This window comes from Schistocerca gregaria, chromosome 1, assembly GCF_023897955.1.
Source record: "Schistocerca gregaria isolate iqSchGreg1 chromosome 1, iqSchGreg1.2, whole genome shotgun sequence".
Classification (NCBI taxonomy): domain Eukaryota; kingdom Metazoa; phylum Arthropoda; class Insecta; order Orthoptera; family Acrididae; genus Schistocerca; species Schistocerca gregaria.
Window position 1 is genome coordinate 573,393,454 of NC_064920.1, and position 16,920 is coordinate 573,410,373.

General features: G+C 42.9%; 1 protein-coding gene across 2 annotated transcripts in view; it reads left to right on the top strand.

The window, feature by feature from the left end:
* The window catches only part of LOC126356558 (dipeptidyl peptidase 9), a 196,461-nt gene that overhangs the window by 20,304 nt on the left and 159,237 nt on the right, over nt 1-16,920 (top strand). For both annotated transcript variants that reach the window (XM_050007380.1, XM_050007381.1), the window contains one exon: nt 68-578. In XM_050007380.1, coding sequence (XP_049863337.1) covers nt 90-578 — 489 coding nt within the window. In that variant the 5' untranslated portion in view covers nt 68-89. The remainder of the gene's footprint in view (nt 1-67; nt 579-16,920) is intronic.

Genomic DNA, 16,920 nt, shown 5'->3' on the forward strand with positions numbered 1-16,920 from the left:
ACTATTAATGTGTGAAAATGTTACTGAATAAGTTGATGAATGTGATGTTCCTTTTCAATCTTCTTAGGGTGCTGTCATAAAACTGGAGGATGTCAAGCAGTGGAGCTGGAGATTTGGATGTACTGGAGACAGCTGGTAACACAGTTAGGTCAGGTCCACCTAGATCATGGGCTCGGCTGCGGACTGTAGTGCACGAACTGAGACGACAACTTTCATCACTTTCAACTGCAGTACCATCACAGATCTCATTCAGGCCTTTACCAGACGGCCGCACTCGGATATACTTTCTGGGCACACCAAAGCGTGGTTGGGAGACAGCGCTGCTCTATGCTGATGCTGGTCCTGGCCCTGGTCCTCCTCCGGGCCCTTACGCTTTGCCCTGGCAGCATGCTGTTGAAGGCGGCTTTCCCAGGGGTATAGCAACAGGAGCAGGCCGCTCGCGTGAGGAGCAGCTGTTGTGGGAGCGGCGCAGGCTTGCTTCGTTTGGTGTAGCATCGTATGAATTGCACCCTGCCTCTGGGAAGATCATTTTTCCTGCTGGTGGTAGCCTCTTCCAGTGTTTGGACACTGGTTTCTCGGTAAGCCTCTCAGTGAAATATTTTTGCCAGCTTTCAGTCCTTTGGATAAAAACATTGTTTCATGCCTTAATGTTAATGCTTCCGTATGATGAAAGTTCATTCAATTTGCACATGTTTAGACTTGAAAGTTAAAGTTGAGGAAAAATTGACTTTGTGTGTGTGTTCAAAGTTGTATTATGTTTAACAAGATCAGAATTGAGGAGTTGCTTAAAAAATAGCTTGCCAGAAAAGATATTTTTCAAGAGACAAAAAAATATTCTAAATAATTTTATATTATTTCATTCTCAGGTAAATTTTTTATGTTGCTTCCTGGACAAACTTGAATCGTTCCTGTGACTTTCGAGGAATGTATATGGCATTCTTACACCGAGATACATGACCTAGGCATAGCTTCAGGGATTGTTTTTCAATGATATAGGGGAGTGTGCTAAAACATAGTTTCAGGCTCTGGACCCTACTTACACTCTGTGAAAAGAATCTTATTAATAGAAATCAACAACAGTTAACAGTTTAAAAAAAAATTAGGCTAGATATAAAGAACACCCCTCGCCCTCTTGGCATTGTGTGTTGTGGATAATGTGTTGGTATTGCTAGAGTGAAAAAAATTCCAAGAAAATCACCACTGAAGATTAGACCATTTCAGAGTGCTGTTATGTAGAAAACATTTTGAGCAATTTAATAGAGCACTGATATCTGAGTGTATTGTAAGTTACATAATAATGAAATTGCTGGTTAGATTTTCACGTGTAGAAACTTTTTCCTTTTATTTAAATTCTATACTTACTGTTAAATATAAATGTTAATGAACAATTATTACATCTACATCTATACTCGGCAAACCACTGTGAGGTGCATGGCAGAGGCTGCTTACCACTGTACCATTTATTAGGGTTTCCTCCTGTTCCATTCACATATGATTTTTTGAATATTTATGTACATGCAGTAATTATTATAATCTTATGATCCCTGTGTGAGCGATATGTAGGGGATGGTGGTAGATTTCTAGGGTCATCATTTCAAGCTGGTTCTTGAAACTTTGTTAGTAGACTTTCTCAGGACAGTTTATGGCTATCTTCAAGAGTCTTCCAGTTCATATCCTTCAGTATCTCTGTGACACTCTCCCATGGATTAAACAAACCTGTGACCATTCGTGCTGCCCTTCTCTGTATATGTTCCATATCCCTGTTAGTCCTATCTGGTACAGGTCCCATACACTTGAGCAGTATTCTAGGACTGGTCGCACAAGTGATTTGTAAGTAATCTCCTTTGCAGGCTGATTGCACTTGTCCAGTATTCTGTCAGTAAACCAAAGTGTACCACTTGCTTTGTCAACTACTGAATCTGTGATCATTCTACTTCATATTTCTGCAAAGTGTTACACCCAGGTATTTGTATGAGGTGGCCAGTTCAAACAGTGAATCACAGGTATAACAGTCATTGGATAATATATTTTTTCATTTTGTGAAGTGCAAAATTTTACATTTCTGAACATTTAGAGCAAGTTGGCAATCTCTGGACCACTTTGATGAATACCAACCTTTCCAATAGCAAACCTGACATTCGAATCCTGCCTTGAACATTTCTGACCATGATCCCAACTTGATCCACCACCACTACCTCAGAATCATCCCTTACAAGCCTTCCAAGAATTCCTCACATCCAGAATTGCTTCACAACCCTTCCTCAGGTCCCTACAACATGACCCCAACCTTTCCTCTGCAGAACCCCAGTCTCTGTGTTCCCTAAAAGCTAACGACTCTATCATTATCCTCCCAGTGGATAAAGGATCTACCACTGTGGTACTTGACTGACAGGAGTATGTTAGTGAAAGTCTGTGCCAGTTGTCTGGCACCTCTACACACAGCATCTGCCATCAAGATCTCATACCTGTGATTCATATTGACCTGCTGGCCTTCCTTAAAACCTCAGTCCCATCACAAGGACTAACACCTCAATCCATAGAACTTCTTACCCCACCAAAACCGTGCACCCCTGCCTTTTATCTTCTTCCTGGGACCCACAAACCCAATCATCCTGGCTGCCCTGTAGTTGTTGGCTTTTAAAGCATTCACTAACTGTATATCTGCCTTAGTTGATCAACATCTTATGTCCTGTAGTAAAAAAACCATCCACTTCCTTGATCGTCTGAAATGTGTGCCTGTCCCACTCCCACCACACACGCTGCTTGTTACCATTGATGCCACCTCCCTCTATTCCAACATCCTCCACATACATGGTCTGCATGTTGATCAACATTTCCCCAATCAGCACCCACCTGATTCCAAACCTATGACATCCTTCCTGCTCACCTTAATCAACTTACTTACCAACTACTACTTCACCTTTGAGGAACAGACATACCAACACATCAAGGGTACAGCCATGGGAACCAGAATGGTTGCTTCGTATGCCATCCTTTTCGTGGGTCATTGGAGGGGTTTTTCCTGGGATACATAAGCCTTCAGCCCATGGTTGGTGACGTCTTTGCCATATGGACTCATGGTGGGGCTGACCTAAAATTCCTGGTATCTCTAAATACCTTCTCCCATTTAAATTTCACATTGTCCTATTCCGAATTCTGTGCCACTTTCCTTATGTTGATCTTGTCCTCATCAAAGGCCAGTTACACACTTATATCCACGTAAAACTAACAAACAACAGTACTTACATTTTGACAATGGTCATCCCTCTCATACAGCCTTAATCTTAAATACTTCTTTGGTCAATAATTGAAGACTTTTTATCGTCGGATTGTAGATTATTCAAACTTATTTGTTCATAGACTTTCCATTTGGCGTTCGTTTACTTTCAGGTAACGATTGTTTAAATTCATGTAGCTCGTTAGATTACATCCATTGTAGGTTCATTATCTTACTGATTTAAGAATTTAGTTTGTTGTATTAAGAGATCATTGTTTAAATTTTATTACTGTACATTGCCATGAGTACTAAGTGTGGAAGCTGCCGTAGGAAGATAGAATCGGGTGTGGTATGTGGGGGATGTGGGAGTGTTTTTCATTGGGGCTCATGTAGCGGGAAATTTGACGAGATTATGCTTTTGGCTCTCCCATGGAACTGTAGGTTCTGTAGTATAGAAAAAAGATTCGTACAACAGGAGGAAAAGATGCGTGCCCTTCAGGCTGAACTTGATTCGGTAAAAACTGAATTAGCTAAGTTAAAGGGGGAAAAAGACTGCGGTAAATGGGAATTGGTAACAAGGAAATCGCGAAAGGGACCAGCCATGTAGATGTTGTCGAAGTTCCAGTTATGAATAAATTCTCCTTGTTACCTGAAGTAGGAAGGGAGGAGCCAAAAACAGGAGTAGTTGAAAGTAGGGTGCAGCAGACTACTAAAATTGGTAATAGCATTAGGTCGGGAAAATCTAGTAATAGGAAAAGAAAAGTCTTGCTGCTAGGTAGCAGTCATGGGAGGGGTGTAGGCCAACTAGTGCTGGAGAAATTAGGAGCAGATTACCAGGTTACGAGTTTGTTTAAGCCAAGTGCTAGGCTTAGCCAGGTGATAGAAGACATAGGACCACTCTGTAGCGACTTTGACAAGAATGATGAGGTGATAGTAATAGGTGGGGCAGGAAACAGCCTGGCTAAGGATAGGAATTATGATATTAAGAGTGACCTGGATAAAATAGGAGCTGCAACAGGATGTACGAATGTGGGTTTTGTTGAGGTATTGCAGCGTTACGATCAGCTCTCGCTTAACCCTTCTGTGTGGCGAGTTAACAGAGAGTTGAGCGAGCAGCTGCTGGACTGTGCAAAAACACACATTTATACAGTGCCTGTTGGTAGCATTGGGAGATGGGGATACACTCGACATGGCCTGCACCTAAATAGTCTAGGGAAGGATAGATTAGCTGATTTAATTGTAGGTTGTCTAAAGGGGGCCACTAGCACTCAAGGCAAAACCCCTGTGACCCGAAAGGGCATAGGGGCACCTTTTTTAGGTTGAACAAGATGTCCAGACAGGCAGCTCTTAAAGGTAAAAAAATAAATGGTTCGAATAAAAGTAGAGGAAACTGTTGTGTTTATATATTTCACCAACATATCAGGGGATTAAGGAACAAAATAGACGAACTAATAATTTGTTTTGAGAATATTAAAAATACAACAGAAGTTGATGTACTGTGCCTGTCTGAACATCATATAACTACACAAATAGAAAATGTAAATATTAATGGGTATAAACTAGCAACTTATTTTTGTAGAGACAATATGGAGAAAGGAGGAGCTGCCATTTATGTTAAGAGGGAACATGTTTTTAAAAACATAGAAACCGTAAAATTCTGTGTAGAACAGCACATTGAAGTATGCGCTTGTGAGCTTGAATTGGACAGTAGTAAAGTCATAATTGTGACTGTGTATAGGTCCCCACTTGGAAATTTTCAAATGTTTCTTAAAAACCTAGATCTCTTGCTGCGTTATCTGTCAGAAAAAGGAAAACACATTATCATTTGTGGAGATTTTAACGTAGATTTTCTTAAACACTCAAGCAAGAAGAACGACCTTGAACTATTACTTTGCTCTTACAATCTGACATCAGTCATTGATTTTCCTACTCGTATTGTACAAGACAGTAGCACCCTGATAGATAACATTTTCATAGACCAAGATAAATTAAAAGAAGTAAGCACCTATCCTATTAAGAACGGGCTTTCTGATCACGATGCACAGCTACTTTCAATTCATGACTTTGCTCCATACAGTAATGTGAAAAAAAAAAAAAAAAATAATACGCCCAATTAACCATATAACAATTCAACAATTTAAGGAAAGCTTGAAACGGGTAGACTGGGAGGATGTTTATCGGGAACCTGATGCAAATGTTAAATTTAACTTATTCCATGATAAACTTGTGGGTATATTTGAAAGCAGTTTTCCTAAGAAATTAGTGAATCATAATTCAAAAAACTTGATAAAAAACCATGGCTTACTAAAGGGATTAAAATTTCTTGTAGCCGGGAATGGGAACTATACCAAGACACTAGAATAAGTTGAGATGAAGAAAAGCTCAACCATTATAAGAAATATTGTAATATACTAAGGAAAGTTATAAAAAAATCCAGAAGTATGTGTATCAAGTCTGAGATTAGCACCTCTGATGACAAAGTTAAAACAATATGGAATATCGTTAAAAGGGAAACAGGGCAACCAAGGTCACAGGTCAACAGTATTACTGTTAAGCACAATGAAAAGCTTATAAATGAAAAATCACAGGTTGAAAATATTTTTAATAATCATTTTATAAATGTAGTGGAAAATATAGGCACCAGCTGCTCACCAGATAGGGCAGAACTCTATATGAAAGAGGCATTCCCGGTGCAAACAAATGAAATTGAAATCCTACCCACCTCACCGTCTGAAATTAAGAAAATAATAAATTCACTTAAGAATAAAAACTCACATGGAACTGATGGTATCTCCAATAGAATACTAAAATCTTGTCCACACCTGATAAGTCGAGTTCTTAGCCACATATGTAATAGCTCATTGAATCAGGGAATATTTCCTGACAGATTGAAATATGCCATAGTTAAACCCTTGTATAAAAAAGGTGACAAGACAGACGTCAACAATTATCGTCCTATTTCACTTCTGACATCCTTCTCAAAAGTGTTTGAAAAAGTAATGTACTCAAGAGTAACTTTACACATTAGTGGGAATAACGTTTTAATAAAATGTCAGTTCGGTTTTCAGAAAGGTGTTTCAACAGATAGTGCTATACATGCTTTCACTGATCAAATTTTAAATGCTCTGGATAGTAGAACATCACCAATTGGGATTTTCTGTGATCTCTCTAAGGCTTTTGATTGTGTGGATCATGAAATCCTCTTAGATAAGCTGAAGTACTATGGAATGAATGGTTCAGTACACAGATGGTTCACTTCATATTTAACTGGTAGAATGCAGAAGGTTGAAACAGTAAACCCACATAGTACACAAAGGGCATCAGATTATTCAGACTGGGGATGTATCAAGAATGGGGTACCACAGGGTTCTGTCTTGGGGCCTTTATTGTTTTTAATATAGGTTAATGACTTGCCTAATTATATTCATGAAGATGCAAACTTGGTTCTCTTTGCAGATGACACAAGTATTGTAATCAAGCCTAAAAAGCAAGAATCAGCTGAGGAAAATGCAAATAATGTTTTCAAAGAGTTATTAGGTGGTTTTCCGCAAATGGACTTTCATTGAACTTTGAAAAAACACTGTACATACAGTTCAGTACAGGGAAAGGCATAACACCGGAAATAAATATAGAGTGTGGGGTAAAATCTTTAGCTAAAGCAGATTGTTCAAAATTTCTGGGTGTCTGTATTGATGAGAATTTAAACTGGAAGACACACATTGACAATCTACTGAAACGATTGAGCTCAGCTACCTATGCTATTAGTGTCATTGCAAATTTTGGAGACAAGCATATCAGTAAGTTAGCTTACCATGCATATTTTCATTGGTTGCTTTCTTACGGAATCATCTTTTGGGGCAATTCATCACTAAGAAAGAAGGTATTTATTGCACAAAAACGTGTTATCAGAATAATGTCTGGGGCTCATCCAAGATCATCTTGTAGACAATTATTTAAAGAATTAGGGATATTGCCAGTAGCTTCACAATATATATACAGCCTAATGAAATTTGTTGTTAGTAACCCAGATCACTTCAGAATTAATAGCACAGTCCACAGCTACAATACTAGGAGACAGGGTGACCTTCACTACCGTTCATTGAATTTGACATTGGCACAAAAGGGGGTGAATTATACTGCCACAAAGATTTTTGGTCACTTGCCAAACAATATCAAAAGTCTGACAGACAACCAATCGGCATTCAAAAGTAAGTTAAGGGAATTCTTGAATGACAACTCCTTCTACTCCATAGATGAATTTTTAGACATAGGCTAAAGAAATACAGTAAGTATTAACAATTGTACCGTATATAAGACTAACAAAGATTATTTGGGATAAATGAATCTTCTGTACTTTGACACGTTCCACATCATTACGAAAGAATCGTGTTCATGATCCATGGAACAAGTAATATAACTAAACTAACTAAACCTTGGCATTTGAGGCAAACATGTTTGTTCGGGTGCAGACACTTTACAGCATTACACCACCATTCTCACCTCAGCCTCCATTGGATATATTTACCCCACCAGCCTATTCAAAAGCAGATTTCCCAGGCCATCACGTCCAATCCTGGTACTGCTAATCACTCCAAAGAACAATTGTGGAGCATGCCGCTTCTCACTCAGTACTATCCTGGTTTTGAATGTATTAATCAAATACTTCAAGGCCATGACTTCCTAAAATCATGCCCTGAAATGAGATCCATTCTGTCTCAGATTTTGCACACCACACCTAGAATAGCTTTTCATGCCACCCAATCTGCACAATATTCTTGTCAGATCCTATGCTCCTTCTGCACCCATTATCCTACCTTTAGCTCCTACCCTTATGATTGTTCCTGCTGTAAGACTAGCCCTGTGCACTCTCTTACCACCATCCTTACCAGCCCTGTAACTGACAAAACATGTAATATCAAAGGGAGAGGCACCTGTGAAATGACACATCATGTATCAGCTGTTGTGTAAACTCTCTTCACCCTTTTGTATGAGGACGACTACCAACAAGTTACCAGACAGGATAAATGGACATAGGCAGAGGGTGTATACAGGCAACACACAATATCCTGTTGCAGAGCATGCTGTGCTATGCAACTCATGACCTAAGAGCCTGTTTCACTACACACACCATCTGTATACTTTACCCAGACACCAGTTTCTCAGAAACACCCTAGTTTCCACCCCACATACAGTCAGCAACCTGAGTAGCGGCCTCTTACGTCATATGTTTTAGTAAATATAAAACTTCCCGTTTGTTTTTAGTTTGGAAGGGATTGGGTTTGAAGATATGGATGCCCGAAAGAGAGCATTGCACCAATGGACTTCTCATGAGAAGTCAGTGTAGCAGCTGAAATAGTGCAGAAGTGGTAGAGACTGGCCCGAATGTTTTAAAATGTTCAAGAAAGTTTTTGAATATTCTAGAATGTTCCATTATCCATTTGTGACAGAACACATTCTATCTCAGGGTATATACAGGATGTTACAAAAAGGTACGGCCAAACTTTCAGGAAACATTCCTCATATACAAAGAAACAAAGTATGTTATGTGGACATGTGTCCGGAAATGCTTACTTTCCATGTTAGAGCTCATTTTATTACTTCTATTCAAATCACATTAATCATGGAATGGAAACACACAGCAACAGAACATACCAGCGTGACTTCAAACACTTTGTTACAGGAAATGTTCAAAATGTCCTCCGCTAGCGAGGATACATGCATCCACCCTCCATCGCATGGAATCCCTGATCCACTGATGCAGCCCTGGAGAATGGCGTATTGTATCACAGCCGTCCACAATACGAGCACGAAGAGTCTCTACATTTGGTACCGGGATTGTGTAGACAAGAGCTTTCAAATGCCCCCATAAATGAAAGTCAAGAGGGTTGAGGTCAGGAGAGCGTGGTGGCCATGGAATTGGTCCGCCTCTACCAATCCATCGGTCACCGAATCTGTTGTTGAGATGCGTACGAACACTTCGACTGAAATGTGCAGGAACTCCATCGTGCATGAACCACATGTTGTGTCGTACTTGTAAAGGCACATGTTCTAGCTGCACAGGTAGAGTATCCAGTATGAAATCATGATAACATGCTCCATTGAGCGTAGGTGGAAGAACAAACTAAAATGAGCTCTAACATGGAAATTGAGCGTTTCCGGACACATCTCCACATAACATCTTTTCTTTGTGTGTGAGGAATGTTTCCTGAAAGTTTGGCCGTACCTTTTTGTAACACCCTGTATAGTCCATGGCGAGAGACATGCTTCAGAATTCTTTTGGAAATCTATTAGAATGCACCAAGGGAAAGTGGAACTGGTGGCAAATGAAATAGATTTAAGAGAACTGCTTAAGATAGCAAACAGTATATGAAGTGGAATTCTAGTGTGTTCAGTAATATTAAAATTAACACGTGCTGGAATGTGAAAGAGATGGTGGTCTTGCCAGTGATGAATTGAAAGGAAAGAGAAAGAGCAGTGTGAAAAGAAGCACGTGAGGAGGGAGAAGCACATTAACTTGACAGTGGAATAGAATGAACAGATTGAGACAAAAAATAGGAGATGAAATTGGAGAAGAGGACTGGACATTCAGCAAGCAGACATGCAGAAATGTTTGATCATTCTTATTTTTTAAGTGTGAATTGTCAACATTTTTTATGATGTGTCTGAAATGTTCATTTTTAATGTTGTTGAACCTTTTCAAACAATCTTAAATTTTATCATAAGAAAATGAAAATAAAGGCCAAATGAAGTGGGTCTATGAGTCAATATCTGAAAATCGACATATTTGTTTGGTACTGAATATAGCATTGAAATAAAAGTAAAAAGTATGGTGCTAATGAGAATAAAACAGGTGTTGCGATGAGCTCGAGAGTTATATGCCATGCACTCAGCACCCTGTGACACTAAAAATTCTCGAAATGTTTTGTGTTTAACAGTGCTCTAAAGACTTTTACATTTCAAAGGCTTTTTCCTGAAGTTTTTTGAGAACTGTGGCATACCGCTTTAGAAAATTGATATCCGGGCACTGACCTTCAAATCCTAAAAGTTCTGAAGTTGATCCAGGGATGACAGGCCACTTCTGTGCAGGGTTGGGTTGTGGTGGTAGGTCGTAGTGAGGAGCAGCTTGATAGTAGTTTAGTAACTTAAGTAATAGTCAATCACAGTATTAAAATTCATAAGGCTGCACTTGTACACTGTGGCACAGCGGCCTTGCCCCTCTTGGTGTACTAGTGGAGTTGGTACACGCCATGTGGTATCGGCTACCAACCAGCTGGTAGGCCCAGGCGTAAGCACTCTGGAATGCTGACGGCCACTTGCCTGTTAGCAGCACATGATCCAGTTAGATGTGCTATCAACTGCTTGCAGGTGGGATTAGTGGTGTGGAAGATAGTCAGGGCACTTGCAGGGGACGTCAACCTCCTGGTGGAAAATCCCATTTCTACAAGTGACAGTGCAAGGTACCATGGCACCTACACCAACATGGATGGGTGTGTGGCTGCAGTTCCTTGGTCTCAACCTGCCATTCTCAAGGCATGAATCTTGCTGCTGTTGCTGTAGGTAGCCTGAAGGTGTCCCACTGGTGGAGAGGCACCAAGTCCCAGATGTAGGGCTTGGTGTGCAAGAACATGGTGTGGTAGTAGTAGCTGATAGAGTTCATGGTGGCTTCTTGCTGACCGATCGTACAGCCACTTTGTCATAGTAGATCTGCAGGGCTGTGAATCTAAGCCATAAAAAACCATTATTGATATTGTATAGTGGCTCATTTATTGTAACATTACCAGCTACATTCCTGATAACATTTCTATGGCCCATTGGTGGAGAAACTGCATGATCTATCCCGTAAGTGCCCTGGAATGCTGATGCCTGCTGGCCAGCAGGCAGCACATGACCCAATTAGATGTGCTGCAGCCACTTGCAATTGGCATCAGCGGCATGGAGGACGGCTAGAAGGCTTCTAGGTGATGCATTCGTACCAATGGGAAATCCCACTTCTGCAAATGGTGATGTGAGGTGCCTTATGTCTGCGCCAGTGTAAGAGGGTGAGCAGCTGTACTGCCCTTGCCACGACCTGCTACCCCAGGACAGTAGTCAATCTGCTGCTGGAGTGAGCTCGGATGCGCCTCTCCAGTCAAGAGGTGCCAAGTCCCAATAGATGGTATAGCAGTGGTGGCTGACTGGGCGCTTGGTGGCTGTCAGGCTGTGAATTGTAACTAAAAAGGTATAGTGGATCATTTGTTGTGCCATTATACCACTTTGCTTAGTTCTTATAACGTTCCTGTGGCTGTTGCCAGAGAAACTGCTGAATGCACTCCATAAGAACCCTGTCTTACTGCTGCATTGACAAATTCGACAAAGGGCCTAGTTTGCCCTGGAATGCACGAGCCTTGTTCCTGTAAACAGTATGCTGATGTTCTGCTCTCGCTGCCTGCTTTATGGCTTCTGCCAGTGCTGCATGTCTACGCTTCCACAGTAACTCCCCAAAAACAGTGGTGGCACAACAATATGAACAAAATGCCCAATCCATAAGATACTCTTGTAGTAAAAACTGTGGGGGTCACTATTGTGTCATATGTTTTGAAAAAGACCCTGACCATATCTTCTGTCTCACTTTCATTGACTCCCTCTTCTCTTTCCATATATTTTCTTCAAGGTTTTTTCCATTATGTAGCCTTTCTGTATATTCCATTATTTTCTTGGTACTGTCTGCCTGTGCACTTTCGTGCTCACACATCTGTCTGCCTTTTCTTCAAGATTTTATTTAATGTTCCTTTATGCAGCATGTATGTTTCCTATAATCATGTATGATTTTACAACTTTGCATTTCTCCTCTAGTCATTGATGTTTTGTCAGCTTAAACTTTTTGTCATTCTCACTTTTTAGACATCGGTATTACCTTTTGCCTACTTAATTTGATGATTTTTATATATTCTCCTTTCTTCAATTAAATACAATGTCTTGTGTGTTATCTAACGATTTTTACTAGACTTTCTCTTTCTGCCTAGTTGTTTGTCTGCTGCCTCACTGCTTCCTAACCCAAAGCTTTACATTTATCTTGTATTGTGTTTCATTTGTCTATTTTAGTCAGTCTAGACTAATGCTGCCTTTGAAGCTCTCTAGAACCTCTGGTTGTTTTTACTTAGCCAGGCCCTATCAGCTTTCCCCTTGTGTGTCCAGGGGTTAGAATAGGCCCAAGGTATTCCTGCCTGTCGTAAGAGGCGACTAAAAGGAGTCTCACACTTTTCGGCCCTATGAGTCCAGGTCCCATTCTATGCTTTGATTTGCCACTTTCAAAATTCTACGGAAGTGCGGGCCATATGGGGAAGGATGCCTTATGTGGTGCATGAGTTATCCATAGTGCCCTAGAGTCGATCTCCTGGAGCTCTTGTCATGGCTTTGCATCTCCACCTGCGATTCAACTGTTTTGGCGAGGACCCTTCCGAGGCATGTCATGTACTTCCATCATCTCCTGTCCTCTTTCATCCCCATGACAGTATTGGATTTTTCTGCACCCAGTATCCAGCATGGTAACCAGTCCATTGTGGTGGGGCTGTCATGTACCCATTTGGTGGTAGCCCCCTGACAACACAGGGATTACAATGCGGATGCCTGAGATGTAAACTCCCCACTTATGCCAAAGAGTAGATCCCTGTCTTCCTGGAGTATCAGGACTCCCGGCAACGGCCATCATGCCATGTGGCCTTGCTGTGGCTGGGTGGTGCCCTTGGGGAAAGCCCCTGATCGGAGTGGGTGGCATCAGGGCAGAAGACTTGCAATGAAGGGGACTGAGTCATCTCTTGCTGGTGACCGTACAGCGCCAGCAGTCACTAAGAAGAGCAAGATTGAATACAGTGGTGATAGATATGACTCTAAATCTCTTCCCTCCCTCGCTACACCATGGGAGGAACGTAGGGCTACAGAACGGAGAGAGCCATATTCGCCTCGGTTTTTAGTCTGTAGCAGAACTGATGGGAACTCATTTCTACCTACGAAGCCTCAAATTTTTGTTGACCACCTTGAGGATAAGTCTGGGTAAGTGATCGAAATGCAAAATGGCGCAGTCTTGATTGAGACAGCATCCACAGCCCAATACTGAGCGTTACTCGCCTGTGACAAGCTGGGTGATATTACTGTTTCTGTCACTTTCCATTAAAAGTCTCAACATCATCCAGGGGGTCATTGTCCATCGCGATCTCCTCTTGCAGTCTGACGACGAGCTCCACACCAATTTAGAAAGGCGCCTTTACAGGGGACCCAAGACAACAGGGTTGCTACTGGTGCTTTCATCTTGGCCTTTGAGTGTGATTCATTGCCTGAAAAGGGCAAGGTGATGGTTTACCGCTGTGACGTTAAACCATATGTCCCTCCCCTTGTGTGGTGCTTTAAGTGCTGGAAGTTCGGGCACATGTCTTCCCCTTGCACTTCCAGCACCACATGTCAAGACTGCGGTCGTCCACTGCACCCAGATACTCCATGTGTGCCAACTCCCACTTGCATCAACTGTTGAGAGCACCACTCCCCCTGTTCACCAGGCCTGCCCAGTACTCCAAAAGGAGCAGGAGTACAGGACCCTGAACCAGTTGACTTACACAGAGACTAAACGTAAATTTGAAAGATTACGCCCCATTTGGTTGATGTCGATATATGCTGCAGCTACGTCACCATTCGTGTCCCAAGTGCCAGTGGTTCCTCACTCAGTGCCACGAACAGTGGGCCCTCTGGGCCACCAGAATAGATCCGCCTCCTTGGTGGTAGGGGGCAAATCTTTCTCAGCCAAAAGCTGCTGGACAAAAAGCTTCATGGTCTTCCTCCATGCCTGAACCTGCTTTGGAGAAATCTTCCCAGCTAGCCCCTAAAGAGAAGCGAGAGAGCAAGCAAACTAAGTAGTAGTCTTCTAAGAAACAGGACCCTCTGGTGGCCCCAACACCACCACTCCCTGTCAATTCTGCATCTGAGGATGTGATGGAGATGTTAGCGTCCCCTGTGGACCTGGCTACAAATGCCCAGTCGGTGGCAGCAGGTGACCCTGAGGCATAACCTGCCTCCTTGCATGCTCCATGCCTTCCCAGCCTTACGATAACATCATCCTTCAGTGGAATTGCAGCGTTTTTTCCACCACCTGGCTGAGCTACAGTGACAGGTGTACCTGATTTCTGCATAGCTCTTCAGGAAACCTGGTTCCCAGAAATATGGACCCCTGCCCTCCACGGCTATAGGAGATATTACAAGGACCGTACTGACTTTAATAGTGTGTCAGGTGCAGTTTGTGTCTATGTCCTGAACTCAGTATGCAGTGGACCTGTCCCCTTCAAACCCATCTTGAAGCTGTGGCTGTCAGGATCAGGACGACACAGGAAATAACTGGCTGCTACGTATATCTTCCTCCAGATGGTGCACTACCCATGAAGGCATTGGCTGCACTGATTGATCAACTCCCTAAACCTTTCCTACTTTCGGAAGATTTTAGCTCTCATAACTCCTTGTGGGGTGGCACTGTGCTTAATGGCCAAGGCAGAGAGATCGAAAATGTACTTTCACAGTTTGACTTCTGCCTTTTAAATACAGGTGCCCCCACTCATTTCAGTATGGAACATGGCACATTTTGGGCGATTGGTCGGCTTACAGTCCTGGCCTTTTCCCATCTATCCACTGGAGAGCACATGACTGGAGAGCACATGATGACCAGTGTGTTGGTGACCACTTCCCCATCTTCCTGTCACTACCCCAGCGTCAGGCCCACAGGTGGCTGCTCAAATGGGCTTTAAACAATGCAGATTGGGAAGCATTCACCTCTGCTGTCACCGTTGAATCTCCCCCACACGGGAACATCAATGTGGTAGTTGAGCAGGTAACTACAACGATCGTTTCTGCGGCGGAAAACGAGGTCCCTCGTTCTTTAAGGTGCCACTTGTGAAAGACAGTCCCTTCGTGATCTGTGGAAGTCGCTGAGGCAATTAAGAAGCATCAGCAAGATCTGCAACGACATAAGCAGCACCCTTCCCTGGAGCACCTCATAGCCTTTAAATGGCTTTGTGCCTGTGTTCACCAGCTTATGAAACAACAGAAACAGGAGTGTTGGGAGAGATGCGTCTTGACCATTGGGTGCCCTATGTCACCTTCCCAAATCTGGGCAAAGATCAAATGAGTTTTTGGGTAGCAGACCCTAACAAATGACGTGTTATCTACCGATGCAAATGCGATTGCTGAGCACTATGCTCGCGCCTCTGCGTCAGAGAATTACCCCTCAGCCTTTCACACTCTCAAACAGAAGATGGAAGGGAAAGTTCTCATTCACTAAATGCCACAGTGAATCCTATAACACCCTATTTACAGAGTGGGAGCTCCTCAGTGCCCTTGCACATTGCCCCGAAACAGCTCCTGGGCCAGATCAGATCCACAGTCAAATGAATAAACATCTCTCCTCTGACTGCAAGCGACATCTTCTCATGATATTCAACCGGATCTGGTGTGATGGCGTCTTTCCATCACATTGGTGGGAGAGCGCCATTGTACCAGTGCTCAAACCCAGCAGAAACCCTTTTGATGTCAATAGCTATGGGCCCATCAGCCTCACCAACATTCTTTGTAAGCTGCTGGAACATATTGTGTGTCGGCAGCCGTGTTGGGTCCTGGGGTCACATGGCTTACTGGCTCCATGCCAGGGCAGTTTTTGCCTGCGTCTCTCTACCATTGGTAATCTTGTGCCTCATGAATCTGCCACCCGAACAGCCTTTTCCAGATGTCGACACCTTGCTACCGTCCTTTTTGATTTACGAAAAGCGTATGACACCACCTGGCGACATCATATGTTTGCCACATTATACAAGTGGGGTCTCCGAGGCCCACTCCCGATATTTATCCAGAATTTCCTGTGGTTTTGTACTTCCCGTGTCCAAGTTGGTGCCTCTCATAGCCCCCACCCCTCACCCTTCCATATTCAGGAGAATGGGGACCTGCAGGGCTCTGTATTGAGCGTATCTCTATTTTTAGTGGCCATTAACTGTCAAGCAGCAGCTGTAGGGCCGTCTGTCTCATCCTCTCTGTACTGCACCACCAGTACTGGTGTTGCTAAGTGGCATCTAAAGGGAGCCATCCACAAGGTGCAGTCATGGGCTCTAGCTCACGGTTTCCAGTTTTTGGTCGAAAAGTTGTGTGTTATACATGTCTGTCAGCGTCGTACATTTTATCCAGAACCAGAACTTTACCTTACTGACAATCCTCTCACTGCAGTGGAGACATATTGATATTTTAGGCCTGGTTTTTGACGCCCAGTTGACTTGGCTTCCTCATCTTCCTCATCTTCGTCAGCTTAAGCGGAAGTGCTGGCAGCACCTCAATACCCTCTGCTGCCTGAGCAACACCAAGTGGGGTACAGATCACTTTACACTGCTGTAGCTGTACACAGCCCTTGTTGAATCCCGCCTTGACTAAGGGAGTCTGGTTTATGGTTCGGTGGCACCCTCAGTGTTGCGTTTACTCAACCCAGTGCACCACTGTGGCATTCGACTAGTGACGGGAGCTTTTAGGACAAGTCCGGTGACCAGCCTCCTGGCGGAGGCTGGAGTCCCTCCATTGCAGGTCAGGTGTGCACAACTGCATGCCAGTTACATTGCACACATTTGTAGTTCTCCTGCACATCCGAATTACCGTCTCCTTTTCCCACCCACAGCGGTTCATCTCTCACATCGGCAGCCCAAGTCAGGGCT